Source organism: Spinacia oleracea, chromosome 1 (assembly GCF_020520425.1).
Source record: "Spinacia oleracea cultivar Varoflay chromosome 1, BTI_SOV_V1, whole genome shotgun sequence".
In the NCBI taxonomy this organism is placed as follows: Eukaryota; Viridiplantae; Streptophyta; class Magnoliopsida; order Caryophyllales; family Amaranthaceae; genus Spinacia; species Spinacia oleracea.
In genome coordinates, this window is record NC_079487.1 from 82128999 (window position 1) to 82142596 (window position 13598).

At 38.1% G+C, this 13598-nt stretch overlaps 1 protein-coding gene across 1 annotated transcript; it reads right to left on the minus strand.

Annotated features, from left to right (window-relative positions):
• Nucleotides 1-10912: 10912 nt before the first annotated feature.
• Nucleotides 10913-12891, minus strand: LOC110799707 (protein SEH1-like). The gene is made up of 5 exons (XM_022004981.2): nt 12721-12891; nt 12035-12146; nt 11570-11670; nt 11392-11469; nt 10913-11200 (listed from the first exon to the last, which is right to left on the minus strand). The coding sequence occupies exons 1-5, from the start codon at nt 12880-12882 to the stop codon at nt 10928-10930; spliced, it is 726 nt and encodes a 241-aa protein (XP_021860673.2). The 5' UTR covers nt 12883-12891; the 3' UTR covers nt 10913-10927.
• Nucleotides 12892-13598: the final 707 nt, after the last annotated feature.

The following is a 13598-nucleotide window of genomic DNA, read 5'->3' on the forward strand; positions in this document are numbered from 1 at the left end:
GCTCGCTTGCTGCCCACACGCGACTGCCGTGCCTTGCCTTCGCCCATGTCCATTCGTCCATTGCTCGTAGCCCACGACACAAGGCAGGGCTGCTGCCTTGTGCTCGTGCACCATGCCCTTGCTCATTGCATTCGTGCCGCATGGGCGACGAGCTCCCTTTCTCGTCGTCGCATGCCCGCACTATACAACACCCCCTTAAGGGTAACACGTAGCGTCCGTTGCTTTGTGCGTGCAAGTTATATGAACGAATCGCATAAAATTTAAAAAATTTATATTTAAAATTAGTGACAAATTAATAATTTAATATTAATTTCATAATTTTAGGGCCAAAAATCGAAAATTTATTATTCAATTGATTTCCGATTAACATGGATTCAAGTCTAGGTCATAAAAATTTAAAATTTATCATAAATTTACAATTTTTATGGTGGTTTTTAATCATAGGTATCTAATTAAATTATAATTAATTATGAAAATCAAATTAATTCTAAATTATTCTAATTTTCAACAAATTAATCATAATTACAAATTAGATCGCATAATTAACAAGGCTAGGCATTCAAACTTGTTAAACATATACAGTAGGTCAATAAAAAATTCAAGATTTATCAACAAGAATCGCAAATATTTAATTTAACATCTTAAATTTACGAAATTTTGCATTCGAAAAACTAAAACCTTCGAAAAGTCATAGTTAGGCTTCGAAGTTGAGAATTCTGGGTTCGGCAGAAATTTTTTTTTTTTGTCAAAATTTTAGAATGCCTTTTACATGCGGAATTGACACAAAAATCACTCGATTTGGATGAGTAACGAAGAAACTGCCGAAAAACTGCGGCAATTTGCAATTAATTAAATACGAAAATTAATTAAATAAACGCAATTAAATAAACGCAATTTGCAATTAATTAACAATTACGAAAATTAATCACCCCTTTTAATTCTTGCAAATTTGTAATATTTAACCATGTTCATGCAATTTAGATTATGAAAATAATAAGAGGCTCGTGATACCACTGTCAGGTTATGATACATATGACAATTCATAAATCATGCGGAAAAACCATTTAGCCAGGAATACATATTATTTACACATAATCATATAGCATAGTTTAGATGCATACTCTTTGTTGCGTGCCTTCCCTAGCTGCGCCTGAACCGAACAAGAACAAGTCTTTAGGACTCCAAGTGTCGTCCCTCCGTAGATAGTCCACAGCACGTCCGGATCCGCCTTAAGATTGACCAACTAGAATCGCCCTTAAGGTACTAATAATTTTCGGCACTTTTAGGCAAGATATGTGACTGAATTTTTCTCTCAAAACTCACTTTGAATACTTGAAAACTCGTTATAAATTGTGAACCCAGGCCACATATTTATAGGGGTATGGAAAGAGAATTGGAATCCTACTAGGATACGAATTAATTAAATTAGAATCCTAGTGAAACTCTTATTTAATTAATTTATCAAATAGGATTAGGAATTTAATCATTAAACGAATCCTGTACGTTTTAGGTTTCGTATGTGAACACAAACACACACGCACGCACAGCAGCCCACGAGGGGCGCCATGCGCGCGTGCGCACAGCCCGAGCAACGCAGCCCACGACTGCCGCAGCCTTGGGCGCGCGCTGGGCCTGCCTTGCGGTGGGCCTGGCGCAGCCTTGGGCTGGCGTGTTGTGGCGCGCGTTTCCCTTGCTGGACGTGGGCCTGGCTTCGTGCTGGGCCTTCGTCTAGCAAGCTCGTCCGATGCTAATTCGTACGACGCGCTTCCGATTAATTTTCCGAATCCGGAATTCATTTCCGATACGAACAATATTTAACATTTCCGATTCCGGAATTAATTTCCGTTTCGAACAAATATTTAATATTTCCGTTTCCGGAATTATTTTCGGATTCCGATAATATTTCCGATTCAGACAATATTTCCGTTTCCGGCAATATTTCCGATTCCGGCAATATTTCTATTTCCGATAATATTTTCCGATACGTACCATGTTTCCGTTTCCGGCCACATCTACGACTTGGATAATATTTATATTTCCGATACGATCCATATTTCCGTTTCCGGCAATATCATCGTTTCCGGAGTATTCATTTCTTGCCTGTGACGATCTCAGCTCCCACTGAAACCAAGATCCGTCGATACCGAATATCCATAGATGGAGTATTTAATGTCATTAAATACTTGATCCGTTTACGTACTATTTGTGTGACCCTACGGGTTCAGTCAAGAGTAAGCTGTGGATTAATATCATTAATTCCACTTGAACTGAAGCGGCCTCTAGCTAGGCATTCAGCTCACTTGATCTCACTGAATTATTAACTTGTTAATTAATACTGAACCGCATTTATTAGACTTAACATTGACTGCATACTTGGACCAAGGGCATTATTTCCTTCAGTGAGACCCTCGCAAAACAGGTCACATACACCATGGCTTGTGTGACGCACTCCATCTAATACTTTGACCATCGTCTTACTCCAAGACTCAGTCAAAGTGGGGGCTAACTGTAGACACCTACTTTTGTCCCCATTTCCCAAAGGGAAAGGTTCGATGATGAAAGCATAAAAACTCCACTTGACAACGCATCTCCTATAAAATAAACGAATCTCGATTCCCCATTTCATTTCACCCGAAACTTGCTATTTATGGAAACCTGCTAAAAATAGAAACCGCCGTAAAAGGTAGCTTCTAAAAGTGGCAAATCATAAAAGATAGAAACCTGTCAGAATTAGGTGTTGGATTCCAAAATAAATCCTAAATGAGATAGAAAACTGCGAGAATCCTATTCCTAATAGGATTCGGAAATAAGAGTTACGTATTAATTAAAATCCTAACGAGCCTAGAGTTCGTAACGGGCCCAGACGCATTCCGTCACAAATTGATACGCGCTAAAAGACTCAAATTAATCTCAAACTCTACGGATTTTAGAATCCGAATCTGACTAAACAAAAACTGCCCAGACCCTATTTTCAACGCCTGGCTCTGGGCACCGAAATCTTCGGCGCCCAGGCCTGGGCGCTGAAAATACCTGGGTACGTCTCTTTTCCTAATTCTTTGTGGATTAGAACTCTGCAATTCTATCTTTCCACGAACTCTTCCCTATAAATAGACCCCTAGTTTCGACATGAAACGACACAACAACACATAATATATTATGAGTATTGACTCTAAACCCCTTAGCCTAAGCCTCTCGCTGCGAAACTGTTCACGCGTTCTGTCGCAATCGATCCATAAATCGAACAGAACGTATCCCGTCCCATAATCGAGATTCGTTAAATAAAAAAGAGAAATAGCAAAGTCAAAGTGGTTAGTTTTCTGAGAACCGTGACGCACCTCTCAAGGGTGCGTCGTAATGTGTCCCTTTTCGATGACTTAACTGCTTTCCTCGCCCTTTTTATGAACTGTTAAACTAACCTAATATGACTGTTCTATCACGCCTAACAAATATAATATTCTTGGGAAATCGGATTATCATGATAGGTCCCTTAATGTTATTTAAATCAGATAATCACGATCGAATTAGTATTATATGTTGCATATTGCTAAAATCAATTCAGATTAGTTTAATAGTTAACGCATGTCCCTTCAATTATTTATGCTGAGCTAGTAAGGATATCCTGCCTCTGGAGGTAGCGACGAGCGAATTACTCCTCTCGGTAGTTACAATCCCCCGAACCCTCAATCTCTACCTTGTGGGTGTATATTGAGAGATCCCCACACCAGGGATCACAAGGGAACCTACGGCCGTCGTGGTCAAACATAATTGCACTCCCTTTATGTCACGATAACCGGGTTTTGTCAGTTTTTCTCATTGTTGTTAAAAACTGAATGGCGACTCCTATATTACTAGTCAATTGGGTGTATACTCACAGGAAATCCAATTACACTTGATTGAATAAAAAGAATCGTCACACCCACGAGGGACAGGTCACGCATTAGCCTCGCGCTTTTTCGACCCCCTCACACCGTGACGCACCTCTCAAAGGTGCGTCGTAACGTGTCCCTTTTCGATGATTTAACTGCTTTCCTCGCCCTTTTTATGAACTGTTAAACTAACCTAATCTGATTGTTCTATCACGCCTAACAAATATAATATTTTTGGGAAATCGGATTATCATGCTAGGTCCCTTAATGTTATTTAGATCAGATAATCACGATCGAATTAGTATTATATGTTGCATATTGCTAAAATCAACTCAGATTAGTTTAATAGTTAACTCATGTACGTCCCTTCAATTATTTATGCTGAGCTAGTAAGGATATCCTGCCTCTGGAGTTATCGACGAGCGAATTACTCCTCTCGGTAGTTACAGTCCCCCGAACCCTCAATCTCTACCTTGCGGGTGTATATTGAGAGATCCCCACACCAGGGATTACAAGGGAACCTACGGCCGTCGTGGTCAAACATAATTGCACTCCCTTTATGTCACGATAACCGGGTTTTGTCAGTTTTTCTCATTGTTGTTAAAAATTGAATGACGACTCCTATATTACTAGTCAATTGGGTGTATACTCACAGGAAATCCAATTACACTTGATTGAATAAAAAAGAATCGTCACACCCACGAGGGAAAAGGTCACGCATTAGCCTCGCGCTTTTTTCGACCCCCTCACAACTTGCTCCCACATTATATCCGGTAATATCCTTCTAACTCTCTTGCATTCTTTGGGATCGGGCATTCTTCATGTGGGGCATTGGTTGGATGGGTAGCTGGGCCCCTCCTTGTTTCATTTTCGTCCTTGAGGACATGGCCTAATTCGAGCTTGGGGGGGAGATTTTATTGTGTGGTTGCCACTATGATTTGCATATGTTAGATTGCGTGCTTTTGTGTGATTTTTTGCATATTTCTTGTTTAGTTGCATTGATTTTCTTTCATTGATTTTCCTTTCTTTCATTTCTGACCGTATTTCTTTTCCTTTCTTTCATTTCGTTTCCTTTTCTTTTTCTTTTCCTTTTTCCTCTTATTCAAGGATAGTTTTTTCTAGTTTTTTAGGATTTATTCTTGATTCGGGCATAATAAAATTGGAACTTGTAGGTTATAATGCTTTTATTCCTAATTGGTAGAGGTGTGCACCGTTTTGAATGTATTTGTTCGAGTCTAGAAATTAGGGTGTAAAGGTAGTCGGTTAGAACTTTGGATAACATGAGTCTTGAACCCTTCGTTTGTGGTAAGACGGTGTCGTTCTCTCTAGTGACTTGAATCCGAAGAGGATAGTAATTGCTACCCATATGTGTGGATCTTGTTCTTTCTAACCCAATTCTCAAACACAAATATTGAGTGGCATGGATCTTTGGCATTGACTTACCCATATCCTGAATTTCACTCTTCCTTCCCGAGACCGCCACCGAACTACTTTAGGGGACGATGGAGGCATTTCTTTCGGTGACTATTTTCTTTTTTATAGATTAGGACATCATTTTTTATTTTTCTCTTGTATTTTGTTTGCATTTGCCCCCTTGCTAGCCATTTGAGCCTTTCCCCTTCATTTCTTATTAGCTCATTACAAGCCGATTAGCCTTTGTTTTATTTTCACCCTTAAAAGTGATAGTGAAGCTTAGTGTTATTGTGCGTTGTGGTTTTGATTAAATATGCAAAACGTTGAGAAATGATTGATGTTGGTTTGAAAGGAAATCTTGGAGAAGTATGTTGTATATAATGAATAAGAGGCAAAAGCATAAAGTTTAGGAAAAGCCAAAAATAGAGAAAAACAAGGCAAAGAGAAAAGTTTCACTTGAAACACAAAAAAATGAGAAAAGTGCAAAAAGAAGTTTAGTTTGGTTTTATTTGTTGAATAAGCTTGGGGGAGTCCCAAATGAGTGGTATTATTTGGTTTTGATCTTGTTGCTTGAGTTGAGTTCATTTTGTGCTCCACTTTAGGATTGAGCTCCAAATACCAAATTTATCCATGCCCTTACCCCTAGCCTAAACGTTACACCATAAAATCCCTCTTGACCCTTTAGAGTTGAGTCTTGTCGGTGGAGGCAGGAAATTGTCAAGTTTAAGGAGCGGTTTTGTCATGCCGAGATGTCGAGTAGCCTTCTTTCCTCTCTTGAAATTCTTGTCTTTTCCGGCACCTTCACGGCGTCACGTGAAGCTATCTTTGAGGGTGAATAGGATCTAAAGAGTAGACGCGATACGATCGGTTGAAGGGGGATGGATGAGTGTAATTCCTTAGTTCTCTATTCTTTACCCTTGAATCTTTCACTTGACTTAGGACATTGATTATCGTGCATTCGTTTATAGATTTAGGAATATTTGCATCCTTTTGTGCTCGTTCCATAATAAAAGCCCGGTTCTAGAATTTTTGTAGTTTTGTTTTGTTTTCTTTTCCTTTCTTCTCTTTTCTTTGTTTTTTCTTGGTTTATTTTCCTTTTTAGGTCTTGCCTTGATCCATTTTTTAGAGTTATGGGTTGAACTCTTTGGAAACCCTCGCGAGATCCCACTCGCCCCCATGAGCGATTATGGGGTTCAAAGAGCTTGTTGCATGTGCTTAAATGCAACCGTGATTCCTACGATAGTGAGTTAGTTTGTATATTCTTGTAGTTCTCATTTTCATAATTTCTAGAATCTGAATAATGAGCTCGTTCTTCCCTATTTTATGCTTAGTTTGCTAGAGACTAGAAAAAGCTTAGCTTGGGGGAGTTTGATGAGCGGCATTTATGTCACTCTTAGCTTAGGATTTCTTATCGTTTTTATTATGTTTTGTGTGATTTTTGTGTATTTTAAAGGCCATTTATATGTTTTATTCCACTTTGATTTTTTATAGGTAAATCTTGAGAAAAGGTGGAAATCCGAGGTAGAATGTGCAAGAAACAGGACTGTGCGCGCGCACAAGTCAGCTTTGCGCGAGCACGGTGAAGAAAAGGGGTTCTTGATGAAGACTCCAGGTTGTGCGCCCGCACAACAGTCTGCGCGCTCGCACAGACTTGAAGCCACATTTCATGAGCTACTGACTAATTTGCGCGCCCGCACGAAACACAATGGTGCGCTCGCACCATCTCCTCCAAGCGCCCACACAACAGAGGGTGTGCAACAATACGAGAATTATTCAAGGAAATTGCTGAATTTGGTTTGTGCGACCGCGTAAGAATTTCATGCGCTCGCACGGTGCAAAGCCTCTTAATCGTCGCTCTGTGTGGATGCACAGAATTTCTGTGCGCCCACACACACTTTCCTGTTTGCTCGCACAGGGGTATGTGCGCTCGCACGTAGTCGCGCGGTGGCTCTTTTTCATCATTTAAAATTCTATTTTCGGAACCATATAAATAGTTTTTCGTTTTATTATTTTAGAGGAAAGTTTTTAGTAAGTTGTTGTAAATTAGTTTTAGAGAGATAGTTTTGAGTGCTTTGATTTTCAGTTTCAATTCTAGAGAGAGAAGTTGAAGAATTCATGATTGTAGATTTCAATTTGAAGATTAGTGTAGAATTGTTGAAGCTTAATAGTAATTTCTCTTCCTCTTATTCTCTTCTAATTCTTCTTTTGCATTCTTAATTGCTTTAATTTCTGAATTTTGTGATTGCCTTATTGATTGCTATTTCTTTTGAATTCTATTCATTTCAAATTCAATTGCTAGTTTAATCTCCAATTTCATTTTCAATACCATCACTATGCTCAATTCCTTGATTTCATTCCTTAGCTCAATGTGTAGTGAGTAGCCCAATTGTTAGGGGTTAGGGGTGATTCTTGGGGAGTAATTGGGGAATGTAGAGTTGATTTGTTGAATTGGTGATGTGATTAAATAGTGACTTGCAATTTAGGATTTCCATGTTTGATTTGATTAGTAGTTGCAAATACTAAGATTGTCATTATAATTGGAGTGTTCTTCGTGGATTTTTCAAGAAAATTGAGAGTCTATGAATGAATTTGAGTGACTAGTTGATTTAATTTCCCATCCTAGTTCTAAGGTGACGCGAGAGAGTACCATTGGAGTTAGAGTTGGCAAGGCTTACTAACCGAGAGGGGTGCCAAGCCAATATTGTTGGTTGCTTCCTTAATTGCATATCTTTACATTATCATGCTTGCATTGCATTTCGTTTTTCCCCAATGAATCCAAGTTGATCCCCGATTCCCTAACACTTGCCATAATTGTTTGCCTAATAAGCCTAGATTCCTTAGTTGTGACACAATCAATTCAATTTTCTTTCTAAGCTAGCTTGGTGTTTAAGCTCAAACCGCTTTCTCTTGGGATGATACCTTAGCTTGCCACTATAGTCCATATAGTGCGTGTGTTTAGGATCTTATAAATTTTGTTTGATTTAGCGGCTTTTGATTCAACGACGACACGAAAAACACTTTATCAGATCACAAGCCCTAAAGGGTTAAAATGAAGTGTCATCATTTGGTTGCTTGTATTTTATGTCTTATTGTTGTGTCTTGAGTTCACCTTGTACATAAAATATTAATTAACGTAAAGTGCAACCAGAACGAGTTTCAAAACTCTTGGAACGTATATACCTCGAGTATGAACAATAGGGGGAGTCTTCCCGGAAAACTTGTACTCCTTGATTGATACAAAACGTTGTTGAAGGGAATATGTCCTTCACCCAAAGTGCATTAAGTCTAATACCAAGGTTCAGATTAATTGCGAACAATTAATTCAGTGAGATCAAGTGATCGGAACAGCTAGCTGGAGCAATGCTTCCGATCAGTGAGTTCTAATGATCGAATATTAAACTCACAGCTTACTCTTGACTAAACCTACAAGGTCACACCAATGACACGTAACAGATCACCGGATTAAATGAATCGGAAATTCATTTAATAGCTTTTCGGGAATTAGTTGGAAAACGTATTATACGATACGACCTTGCATCGGAATCGTATATCGTATCGTGAATATTCGTAAGCTAGGCGAAACGCATAAATCGTATCGTACGACGGTGATTCGTCGTATACAAAACGATAAATAATATATCGGAAATATAATAATCGCGGATACAAGGAGGCAACGCTGCCAGCCCAACGAGCAAAGGCGCGCAAGCGCGCAAGGCCCACTGGGCGTAGCAGCGAGCCAGCGCGCAAGGCCCATGCCTTGGCTGGGCGCGCGCGCGCACGTAAGGAACAGCAGCAGCAGCGCACACAGCGCGATCCAAGGCCCAGCGCCTGTGTGGCTGTGCGCGTGTGGGCTTGCGCGGACGAAGCTGGCTGGCGCTTGGCCTTTGTGCCTTGGCCGTCTAGTATTATGACCTAAGGGTTATAATATTATTCCACACACATGTTTTCCTTAACCTAATGGAAAAATCAGATTCTAACCTAAGGCAAGAGAAACCCTAAACTCTCTGTGCCTCCATTAGAATTGTTATTCCCAAAATCACAAACTCTTGAATGATTGTCTAAGCTACGGTTGTCAAGAAGGATCTGAGCATGTCGGTGAACCAAGTAGAGGAACGACAAGTGGAGTTCTAAGTTCGTGTTCGTTGACAAATTTGTGGAAAACACGCTTCAAACGTAAGTATGCTTAATCTGTGCTTTATACATGCTTCCTGGCTTTGGGGATTATTTCAGCACATGTTATTATGTTTAACTGTATTCCCCAACAGTTGTTTCATTCTTTCTTTTAAGCGCGGGAATTCTGTCGGTATGGCCTGACATGCATTTTATTACTTTGGTGTATGGTGGGCTTCCAACACCCTTCCTTTTATGGATACTTTCTTATTTATCATATAATAAGTTTAAAATGAGTCATTAGGTTCTTAAGTTCAAAGTTGGGAGCGAAAATGTCATTTTAGCCTAAATATGACCCATAACGACACAATGAGCCTTAAATGTGCATAAATGGATTGGAATGAGTCCTAGAAAGTTAAAAATAAGCATATAAAACATTTAGTAAGTTTAAAATGAGTCCTTAGGTTCTTTGGTTCATAGTTGGGAGCGAAAATGTCATTTTAGCCTAAATATGTCCTATAACGACCAAACAAGCCTTAAATGTGTATAAGTAGTTAGAATAAGTCTTAGAAACTTAAAACTAAGCATATTAAACATGTAATAAGTTTAAAATAAGTCCTTAGGTTCTTTATAAACTTATTTGAACTTATCTGAACTTATTTTATCTGAAAAAAACTTATTTTGTCTAAAATAAACTTATTTGTGTGTGAAAATGTCTGGAAAAAACTTATTTTTGCTGAACTTATCTGAACTTATTTTGTCGAAAATAAGTCGAACAAAACAAAGCCTAACCAAATCCAGACCTCTGTTCTAAGTTGCAGGATTGGGGTTGATCTTCCTCTGACAGATAATACAATAATAGCATAGTTTTCTTAGACATTGTTGGCAATTTGGCGCCAAAACTCATGGTGGCTATGTTTTCTACATATATAAAATTGCTTCGTGAAAAGTTTCAGTTTAGATTTACACACCTATATGTTCTTATATATATATATGCAATTATGTAAAGTTTTACACCAACCCCCCCCCCCCCCCCCACACACACACACAAACAAAAAGAAAATTGAAACAATACGAAGTACTAAAGACCTAAAGTAAAAAAGCTAATACTTGTCAGTTGTAACTTGTAAGTGAGCCGAAGTTAAACATATGATATGAGTCGGTGAAGCACAAGCATCTTATTCATCTCACAACAAACAATAGTAAGAAAAACAACACTCACGGTGGATCCCCATACTGATGTTATATTTGGGAAGTCAAATTGCATATAGCCTACCTTTTATCATTCAGCATTCAAAGAGGCTGATTCCAAACTATTTACTATGAACACAACTTCTGAGACGAGAGGAGCACTAGAGGAGTATTACTACTTTAGTAGCAATAATTAAATCCCGGGAGAGGAAAACAAAGTGGCATAAAGAGTGATATCAGTAACTAAGAATAAACGTTAAAGCATACGCAAAAAAGGCAAAGGTCAGTTACAGCAACCACACACAATGAAAAGTGATAGAAGAGGGCGAATCACATGTATACTCTCTCTATATATACGCTAGAAGGCCTAGAACAACATAACTACCAATGCTATAAGGGCATGTGAACGAAAAAGAAAAAGAAAAGTTAGAATACTCAGCAAAACTTATTGGACTCAACAATACCTTGGAAGAATTGAGTTGTGGTATATCTGAATTGAATCCCAGAACGAAGCTCAATTGCTGGCTTTCACCTATTTGTGGAATCCATGAAATGGATGCTGATAAGCATGAAGCTTTCGCAAATTTAGATACAGAGTCAATGACATTCTGGAACTCGGCCTACACCACAATTTGACAATAGAAGTTTGTTAACAGAAATCCAAACTTGTACTTAATAAGTTACAAGAGCAGCTGCAGAGGGCTCCGACTATTACAGATACTCTAACTAAATGAAAGCTCCTTAGATAAGTAGGCATCAAGTTAATGGAGCATTTAAATTTTTTATTCAATTATTCAAGCAGGAAATATACCTGAAGTTGCCAAGTGTTCAGTTCCAAAGGATTTTGGAGCTCATAGACTTTGGCATACCCATCTGAATATGCAACAACCTACAAGCAAAGAAATGCATGACACAATTATAAAGTCAGAGGATTTCACCATGCACCAAGAAGAACACATTCAGCAAGTTTTTTATTATCTAACACTTACCAACTTCAAACAAGTAGAGGATCCTCCAAATTGAATATCTAATACACGGGCACTTTTATTCTGAAACTTGGTACAGATCTTCCACTGAAGTGATTGCCCCTCTGAATGGAAAAGGGAAGCGCAAATGTTTTAGATTTTTAAATCATTCGTAACCATACACCAATAACACCACTCTCGTATCAATTCTGAAATCAATGTCTTACTTATTACTAGTAGTCATTAGGGTAAAGGCCAAAAGGGTAGCATAAGATTTGTAAATCATTACTCTACTTGTAATGCGGAGATCTGAAAGTAGTTGGCAACATAATTCTCTCGGCTAGAAAGCTTACACGAGCATACAATTTCACAACTCATTCTTTAAGAAGGGAAGTACAGTCATTATAGAAAAGACAATATGGTGTAAATTGACATGTGCAGAAATGATTGCTTTGTATGAATGTAGCAAGAGGTTTGAGTTAGTGTTACCTCCTGTAACTTCTTCCCATAATGATAACGTCCCATCATCCAAAATACACGCGATGGCATCTCCATACTCTGGAGGAACCCATGCCACCTTCACAATGCTACCCTCATGCACCTAAAACCACAATCTAATCTCATGTTAATTGTCACATGAAAGTTGCATCATACTACTTCAGAAGCTTCAATGGAAGAAATTAGATATATACCCTCCAACTTAATTCTCAAAAACTCAACATAATTTTGATAAACCCCCAAATATTGATACACTGAAAAATGTTAAATTGAATCATAATTCGGAATTACATCAAAATCTCACATACATTATAATTAGAGCTACCGGACCTTAGATGATCTACCGGGGATGATTCGACGAACACACAATCCGACCAAAACACCAATTTGACAGCTCTAAGATTAATAATTGTTAACATTTTTAAAATCGGAAAGATCACCATGCGCCATAGTATCAAGTAACCAACATTCACAAACTTCCATCATAAATTAAATTGTTTCATACATAGAACAACAAACATACTACTAGAAAGAAATAAAGTTCAGCAAATAAAAGATTGTATATTTAACTGAAAATATCATACATTATAGTATAAACACAAAGATGGGAAATTAAGAAATGAATTTGTCTCCAAAAAAAAAATTGCAATTGATTGGGAAAATAAGGAGGAGCAGACCTGAAAAGAGGAAGAAGGAGAGAAGGGAGAAGAGGAAGCAGGGTCAGGAGAATCGAAGATGGTGAGAAGACCATTGATTGAACCAGTAGCTAATCTTTGAGCGCTGTAATTCCAAGCTGAGCATATTGTTCCTTTCTCCAATGTCGCCACCGTTTTCTCCATTGCTTTCTCTTTCTCAGCTGGGAGTGAGTTTGTTGGATACTGTTTGCAGTTGTTAGGTCAACATGGGCCATTGTTGACTTGAGCTGTGTATGGTCTGGTGTCAAAAAGTTAGCAACTTAATTAGTTCATATCTACTTAACAATCAGTATGTCATATAAGAATAACAAAAAACCTCAAACATCCACTAACCTCAATATAATACTAAAAACTATGTAAACCATGTAATAATACAAATCTTGAAGAAGAAAGAAGAGAAGCATACATTTAGCAGCACATTCAGAAACACATTCAGTACAGGAATGAGTTCCAACTCCAGCAGCATTTCCAACACCAGCTGTCTTATTTAATCATTAAAAACACCATCAATTTCTGAAACCTAATCTCGACGCCTCTCCATTTGCTTTGCTGGTGTTGAACAATGAAACCCAAATTATCACAAATCTATACTATTGTAGTGAAATTGCAAAGCTATATTCAATCCTGAGACATTAACATCTCAATGAAAGAAGAATTTTAGTAAAGATGGATTCAATTCTTCTAATAATATGAAGTGAACATCCTAATTCCCATCAAATGACAGTATTACTTGATAAACATGGTATTTCTCAGCTCTAATCGTTCCCTAACTAAAACTTTAAGTCTTATTTTATTTTAACTTCTTCAAAGAGATTAAAGGCAAAATGATGGTTAACAAAACTTAAATAGTTCATATCTGC

Bases quoted from the DNA above. Each gene is read 5' to 3' on its own strand.
- LOC110799707 (XM_022004981.2), bottom strand. From the start codon at position 12,882: ATGGAGAAAACGGTGGCGACATTGGAGAAAGGAACAATATGCTCAGCT. The intron at 11,671-12,034 runs GTAACACTAACT...TTTTCCATTCAG, and splicing joins ATGGGAAGAAGTTACAGGAG to AGGGGCAATCACTTCAGTGG. The intron at 11,201-11,391 runs GTATATTTCCTG...ATTGTGGTGTAG, and splicing joins TGAACACTTGGCAACTTCAG to GCCGAGTTCCAGAATGTCAT.